Consider the following 7,934-nt stretch of genomic DNA (forward strand, 5'->3'; position numbering starts at 1 on the left):
CTGAGGTATAAGAAATACTGTTTTCAGAGAGTCATCGCCTTATTTGTCTGATTAGAAAAGAACAGAACATACTGCACAGGAAGCCAAGGTCATAACTTAGGTGCCGTGTAAGAGAAAGAATGTGAATGTTTAGGCTTTTTCGATGAGGTGGGGGCCACTAGAGGCTATAAGAGCTTGAGTAACCCTCCACAAGTTTGAGATTTTCTGTGTCCCTCTGCATGCATGTCTCCCCATCCAGATGGTTTATGCTCATAAAGTGTTGAATTGTATGAAATAAAAGATTGTTGATTGAGCATTTATACACCGAGTATTGTCCTTCCTTCAGCCCAAAGATCGAAAGAATTGGGAGGATTTAACAGTACCTAACCCGTTCCCCCAGTCTGTCGTGTAATTCATGTCTGTGTTCCTTGTCCTATTGTCAAGTTTGGTTGTCATGTCTACGTCTCTCCATGTTTCCTGTTTTATTTTGAAAAGGTCTAGTGTTTCCCTGTTCAGTGGGTTAGTTTTACTTTTCCCTGTGGCGTTGTGATCATTTGTGTCAGCTGTGTCTCCCAGGTGCTTCCCTCGTTACCCATCTGTGTATTTCAGTCCTCTGTCTTCCTCTGCTCTTTGTCAGGTTGGCTGTGTCCCAATTCAGGGTCTGAACGCTTGAAGTATGCATTTTAAGTGTGATTATGTCACTGCTATGCGTCGACGGCTGTCCCAATTTGAAGTACTCCAAATGCGCCGTCAATTTCCCCAAATATCAAGCGTGTCACTACCCGCTTTTTCAGTGTTTTATTTGTTCGTGAGTCAATCGGTTTGGCTGAGATTAAAGTTATTAGATTAGATCAAATAAAACTTTATTAATCCCCTGGGTGGGTTCCTCCTTGGTTTTTACACAGCTGAATAAACGTCAAACAGAAAACTGATTAAACAGAAGTATGAGACGGTCGAGAATTTACGCCAGTGTCCTGTTCTATTTTAGATAGCAAGGAGCAGACGGCTGAGTTTATTAAACTCCACCGAGACAGCGGTGACGCTAATCTGAAGGCTAGACCGTCCAATTTCCCCAGCCGTTTACATCCAGCCTACCCGGCCTTCTGAGGACCCAGCCCACGTAGACCGCGAAGGCCGGGTCCTTAGGAGGATGCAGCCCATGAATTTGGACACAACCAAAGCGTGGTCCGGTGCACGCTTCCTGGTCCCATATATCCCACAATTGATACGGCAGAAGGGAGCTGCCGAAGAGTGAACTGTCAAAAGTAAGTACTGAATATGAGGAGGCACCAAGATGGCGGCTTGAACAGTCGTGTTTTTTCAGGAGCTCCGAAAGACCGCAAAATTTGCTAAGTAGCTTTATTCTCTTTCCACTCGAATTATAACTATGGATGCCCAAAAGGTTATTAAGAATGCAAAGCTGCAATTTGTGCCATCAAACCCCAATGTTAAGACGTCTTCGCATGCTAAAGTCAGTGACCTTGGCTATGCTAGCACTGAAGCTGCCAACGTGGGCCTAAACAAGCGAGAACGGGGAGCAGACTCGGCGCCGCCAACTCCTTCAAAACAACCGCCAGAGGAGAAAAGAACAAAATCTTCAGAGAAGGAAGATGATATCTCCAATAAAACTATTTTTGAAGCCATTCTGGGACTTGAGAAGAAATTTGAAGTACAACTGGAAGATATCAAGGAACAAAACAGACAAAGTGCAGCTATGGTTGCCAGCTTGGCTAAGTCTGTAGAGTTTAATGTGTTGTGCCCTTAAACAGGGGAAATAGTGAGGAGAGGTGAAAGAACGGCACAGACACGCAGCTCTCACTCTCACTCGTCTGTATTGAGTTTCAGAAGCAATACAACCAAAACAATATTCTTATGGATGCACTCAGCCTCAGGACAACTGTATCCAAACTAAGTCACTACTGTTTGCTGCATTAGCTGATGAGAATACTTTAGATAACATGAACTAGTGCTGGGCGATATATCGATTTTTTAAAAAATATCGATATATTTTTATACAAGACATAAGATGTGACAATATCGTTTATATCGATATAGTCTATGTTGCGTTTTAATTACACTTGCGGAGCCGCTATTTTGCCTCTCTTGGGGTTTGTCTTCCCCGCCTCTCACCCTCACTGAACACAAACCCCCTCCCCCATCGCTACACCTCCAGTTGGCGACAAAATGGACACAGGAGCTAGCGAAGAGGAGCTCGTCGGAAAAAAGAAAACCAATGGCTCAATTATTTGGAGATGGTTCGGGTTCAAAGTGTCAGATGAGCAGCAGAATAATGTATTCTGTAGAGAATGTCGAAAAAAGCGTCGCAACGAAAGGTTCGAGCACTACTAACCTTTTCCACCATTTACAACTGCGCCATAAAGTGCAGTATGAAGAGTGTGTGAAATTGCGTGCTGTAGCCCCGACCGCAAAGTCTTCCGAGGTTCCTGCCGTGAAACAGACCACCTTACAACACTCATATACTCGTGCTGTGCCATATGATACAAAAAGTGAGAAGTGGGGGGAAATTACTAAAGCAGTGGCCTATCATATTGCTAAAGACATGGTCCCCATCTCAACTGTGGAACAAGAGGGCTTTATACAGCTGCTAAAAACTCTTGACCGAAGATACCAGTTACCTAGCCGGAAATACTTCACCAGAGAAGCACTGCCAAAAATGTATACTGAAGTTAGACAGAGTCTCGCTGCCCAGCTCACCAAAGTGTCACACTTCGCACTGACCACCGACATGTGGTCCAGCAGGACGTGCGAGCCATATATGAGTGTGACTGTACATTTCATGGAAGACTGGGAACTGAAAACTGCCTGTCTCCAGACCAGCTACTTTCCTCAAGACCACACCGGAGAGCATATAGCTGAAGCCCTTCAGGATGTGCTCAAAACCTGGAAGCTCAACCCGACGGGACTGGTTGCTATAACAACTGACAACGGGGCTAATATTGTCAAGGCGGTTCAACTGAACAAGTGGCCGAGGATCCAGTGTTTTGGTCACAGGCTTCATCTGGCCATTGGTGAGTGCAATACTGAATTTGTTGATTTGAGAAAAAAAAATGCTAATAAATGAAAAGTGTATAGAGTCACTTGTAGAGCTAAACATGCCTATGGACCACAAGACAAATATTTTTATAAGTCATAGCCAGCATATACATCTATCGCTTAGAAATCGAAAGTTAGTTGAATAAATAAATAAACTATCCCTATTAAATCCAATAAACGTATTGGGGTGTATTTGTGCTTGTATTAGATTGAGTTGTGACACTAAATGAGGACCACAGCAGAGACAAGACAGGGATACATTTTTAAATACATAATGAGATTAAAAGGTGTAAAAAAAAAAAAAATAATAATAATAATCATTTGGTGATCTGGTGATTTTACCAAGATAGTTTAACTAGAATCTAGGTTATACAATACACGACACATTTTGCAAATATTGTTAAGTCTTATGCATCACATTCTATACAACTGAGATGGATATTAATTTGCCTTTGAGTGATTTGCATCTTAACATAACAATTAAAGTGATTTTAAAAGTTTGTATTTTGTGTGTCACAGGACATGCTATGGATGATGCCCGCATTACCCGGGCTATTTCTCTGTGTAAGAAAGTCGTCAGCAGCTTCTCCTACAGCTGGAGGAAGAGAAGAGAGCTGGCTGAAGTGCAAATACAGCTGGGTCTTCCAAGTCACCAGCTACTCACAGAGGCAACAACTCGCTGGGGATCAAGGCTTCTCATGATAGAGAGAGTTCTGGAGCAGGAAAGAGCACTTTCTAAAGTCCTCTCTGTCGACATGAAAACCAGACCTCTAGTCCCTACTTGGCAGGACATAGAGGTCCTGGAAGCAGTTCAGAAAGCTCTCAAACCCTGTCAGGACTTCACTGATGCACTTTCAGGAGAGAAGTATGTGACCCTGTCATATGTCAGACCTGTGCTACACCTGTTTAACACTAGTCTCCTGGCACCTGGAGAGGAGGATAGTGAGCTGTGTAAATCCATCAAGACCCGCATTGTGGATTACCTCAACAATAAATATGCAGATCCATCCACCAGTGACCTGTTGGACTTGGCTTCTTTTGTGGATCCACGGTTCAGGGCGAAATACATCCCTAGTGAGAAGATTAATGCACTAAAACATAAGCTCATCTTGGAGGCAGAGTCTCTGCTCAGCTATCAGGGTACGTGTTTGTCTGAGCTGACTGATCCAGCCATGCCTGAGTCTGCAGACCGAGAAGAAGCAGCAGTGGGACACACAGCTAAAAAAAGGAGATCACTGGCAAGCTTCTTCCAGCACAGCACAGCCACCAACACTGGTTTCACAAAAAGGGAAGCAATCGAAAATGAATTTTCTAGCTACCTGTTGTCAGTTTGTGTAGAGAGTGATGCTGACCCTCTCAAATGGTGGAAGGAACATGAAGTTGCCTATCCAGCACTGAGCCTCCTGGCCAAGAAATACCTTTGTGCGCCAGCTACCAGCTCCCCTTCTGAAAGGATTTTTAGTTGCAGTGGAAACATTGTAACCTGCCACAGGGCATCGTTGAAGCCTGATAATGTTGACAGATTAGTTTTCCTGGCACAAAATCTGTAAGATGTACAGTTGTTGGCCTTGCCAATTGTTTGTGTTCTTTCTATATTGTTATTGTCATTGGCGAATTGCACAAAGACCCACTGACCAAAGAATGGAATTTTGTTAATTTCATTCAATCTGTTTACATGTTTGGTTTTTTTGCACAAAGTACCAGATGATTGTTCAGGAATACACACAAAGAAGCACTTTTGAAAACTTTACTTCAGTGTAAGCACTTTTTAAAGAGCAAGTTGCCTTTGTTATTTTAGATCTGCATCTTTTTAGTTTACATTTTACATTTAGTTTACAATTTTTAGCTTTTTGTTATGTATGAAAAGAAAAAAAATGGAGCATTATTATTTAATAAATGCTGACAATTTATTTTTGACAATTTTTTCATGTACATCTACAGTTGTATCTTAATAAAAGTTACATGTGTGACATCTGGGACAAGTACCTTTGACCAAGAACTCTCTTTTTGTTCTTACTTTATGGGATTAAAAAAATATCGAGATATATATCTTATATCGCCATCCAGCTAAAAAATATCGAGATATGAATTTTGGTCCATATCGCCCAGCTCTAACATGAACTGTAGCATTAGACAAAAACATCTTTTTAACTCACACATGTTAGCTGACACAGTCACTAACTTTCCACAGCAATGAAATAATACTTTAAATACTGCATGTCTTTCAGTAGTTAACTTATACAGATAGTAACAGAAAAATCTTCACACAATATGGCGGAGTAATAGCGAAAACTAGCATACACAGCAACAGAGATTAACTGGAACTTCTCAGCAAAATAGTCTGCAATTCACATCTTCCGCTACAATGAACAATGATAACAACGTAATAATCAACAGTAACACACATTTATACAGCTTTGTGCATGACAGTTACCTTAAACAGGGGAAATAGTGAGGAGAGGTGAAAGAACAGCACAGACACGCAGCTCTCACTCTCACTCGTCTGTATTGAGTGAAGGAGGCGCGCGAACCCACCTACTAGAGCCCTGAGGCATTAACAATGGATCGACACACAATCAACCCAGGCAAAACTTTCACTACTTATCTCCCTCTATATTCCCACTGCATATTCTATTCGAAAACAGTCAAAGCAACAAATAAAACATTAATAAAGGCATGACATGAAATGTAAGGAACAGAGATGTACAACTTCAAAACTAATCAAATTTATGATCCACCACAAATGCTGCAGAGATAGTTGATTGCAAACTGAAAGTTGTCAAACTTGCAAATGCGAATGAACAGCTGCTTAAAGAAAACGAAGACTTGAAAAGAAGAGTGAGAGAACAAGAGCGCTACCGAATGAGGTGGTGCTTAAAGCTGAAAGGGGTGAAGGAAGACAAAGACGAAAACATTAGAGTGAAGGTTTTGCAAATGCTTCAGAAGATTGCCCCTGACTTGATCTTAGAAGAGGCCATTGATATTGTCCATCGCTTAGGGAAACGAGTTGATGGCAGAAACAGAAACATCATTATTCTATTCACACAAAGGCGACTCAAAGAAGCAAAGTTGAGGAAAGACAGGAGAACTACAAATGACAAAAACTGAAATAGTGGAAATTTGTTCGTGGTCTGAGGAGCTCAGCATTTAGTACTTTTTTCTTTTTCGTTTTTTTTTTTCACGTGGTGAGTGATATTCTGTCTATAGTTCATGTTGAATATTAACATTTGTTTTGGTTCTTTAAATGTTTGGGTTTAAGAGAATCTGTTAAAAGAAAAAGCCTTATTTTTGTACTGCAAAGGTAAAGAATCAAACTGTATTTTTCTACAAGAGACTCATTCAGCTGATAGTGATGTATCTTTTTGGTCAAACCAATGGGGCAGCAAAATCCTGTTTAGCCATGGCGCAACGTGGTCGGGGGGTGTAGCAATTTTATTCAATAACTTTCCTGGGGATCTTGTGATACAACGGACTGACTTGAATGGTCATTGGTTGATTGCTGTAATGAGAGTTGAAAGTTTATTTTTCATTTTAGTCAACGTTTATGGATATAATAATGAAAGTCAGAATAAAATTATGTTAGAAGATATAACTTTAAATATTTTTGAACTTAAAGGTCGATACCCTACGGAATACATTTTAATGGGTGGTGATTGGAATATGACTCCTGATGAATGGACTGCTAGATGGCCCTCAAGGACAGGTAGACCACAAAAAAATAACCTAATTATATGTAGCCAGGTGGAAGTTCGATCTTATGGGACATGCCACTGGATGGCGCTGTTTCTTTTGGGGTACCCCTGAGAGCGCAAGGGATCATGGGGATCTACAGAGGCATTCACGGGAGTGCTAGCTTGCATTGGTTTTATGTGGGTGTGCAATGCCTTTTTTCGCTGCGTGATCTGTTTTGAATGCAAAGTGTGCAACAGTTAAGGCACCAGGAGTTGCTGCAACCAACGTCGCCGTTCATCTCAGAGGGATCTATATTCCGTTTTCTGCTGAATTAATGCACTGTATGTATTTGAGTTCACACTTGTATTATACTATCTCTGTGGGTAAGAGGGAAATGTACCTTGTTAACTGTTTAATCTTGGCTCTGTATCTTAGCAGGAGAAGCCACTACAGTTATTTTTGCACTGCTAAGTTTGTTTTATTTATGTATGGGTTTATATCAGACACAAAATGACGCTAGACGTCCTTGAGTTCCAGATGCTGATAAAGTTGGGGAAATAACCTGCAGTAGCAGTGGGTTACCAGTGCACAAAGCTGTTACTGGATAAGAACTGTCTGTAACAATTTTATTTCTTTATTTTTACAACCTTTTTTATTTTCTTCTGAGCGCTTACTTTATCATTCAGATTAAAAGAACCCCAAAGATAATCTGTGTTCTGGGCTGGTTAATTTAGCCAGGCTACACAATTTGGTACCAGGAGTGGGGTATCTGCAAAAGTGGCAGCTCAGCGATTTTGTTTTTTTATGGGTTTCCGTTTACGTAGGTTATTTTACGGTGCAAAAAATAACTGTAGTGGTGGTCACCCGCGGCGCGAGGGATTGGAAAGGACCTGACGATTGGGGCCATACCAGAGGTGTGCAGAGGAGCAGTGGCCAGTCTGTCCAGAAGAAGGCGATTTCGATCGAGGGAAGGATTCTTTCCAGAGGAGAAGAGGACATCAGTGGCACCTAGCTGAATAGACTGCTAAGGCAATTTCTGCATCCTGACCAAAGACTAATCTGGACACAGACATTTCATTATGTCAGACACAAACAGTGACGATGACCAGGGTTTGGCGGGGGCCACCGCAAGGGACCCTGTCACTGAGCTTCAGGCAAAATTGTCAGAACTGAGTAACAAACATGACCAGGCTATGGCCAGGATAACTGCTTTGAGTGACGGGGCAAGT

The 7,934-nt window shown here is 41.6% G+C and overlaps 1 protein-coding gene and 1 long non-coding RNA gene across 2 annotated transcripts; both read left to right on the forward strand.

The window, feature by feature from the left end:
* The first annotated feature begins 2,298 nt into the window (after positions 1 to 2,298).
* Positions 2,299 to 5,150, forward strand: LOC146525093 (E3 SUMO-protein ligase ZBED1-like). Its single transcript, XM_085166040.1, has 2 exons — positions 2,299 to 3,008; positions 3,553 to 5,150. The coding sequence occupies exons 1-2, from the start codon at positions 2,540 to 2,542 to the stop codon at positions 4,581 to 4,583; spliced, it is 1,500 nt and encodes a 499-aa protein (XP_085022166.1). The 5' UTR covers positions 2,299 to 2,539; the 3' UTR covers positions 4,584 to 5,150.
* A 1,614-nt stretch (positions 5,151 to 6,764) lies between these two features.
* Positions 6,765 to 7,553, forward strand: LOC146525094 (uncharacterized). The gene is made up of 2 exons (XR_014875022.1): positions 6,765 to 7,046; positions 7,141 to 7,553. It is a non-coding gene; the product is annotated as an uncharacterized LOC146525094 (long non-coding RNA).
* Positions 7,554 to 7,934: the final 381 nt, after the last annotated feature.

The sequence above is a fragment of the Neolamprologus multifasciatus genome, chromosome 1, assembly GCF_963576455.1.
Source record: "Neolamprologus multifasciatus chromosome 1, fNeoMul1.2, whole genome shotgun sequence".
Classification (NCBI taxonomy): domain Eukaryota; kingdom Metazoa; phylum Chordata; class Actinopteri; order Cichliformes; family Cichlidae; genus Neolamprologus; species Neolamprologus multifasciatus.

Coding starts and splice junctions, on each gene's coding strand:
- LOC146525093 (XM_085166040.1), top strand. CDS start 2,540: ATGGTCCCCATCTCAACTGTGGAACAAGAGGGCTTTATACAGCTGCTA. Junction 3,009..3,552: donor CAGGCTTCATCTGGCCATTG/GTGAGTGCAATA, acceptor TGTGTGTCACAG/GACATGCTATGGATGATGCC.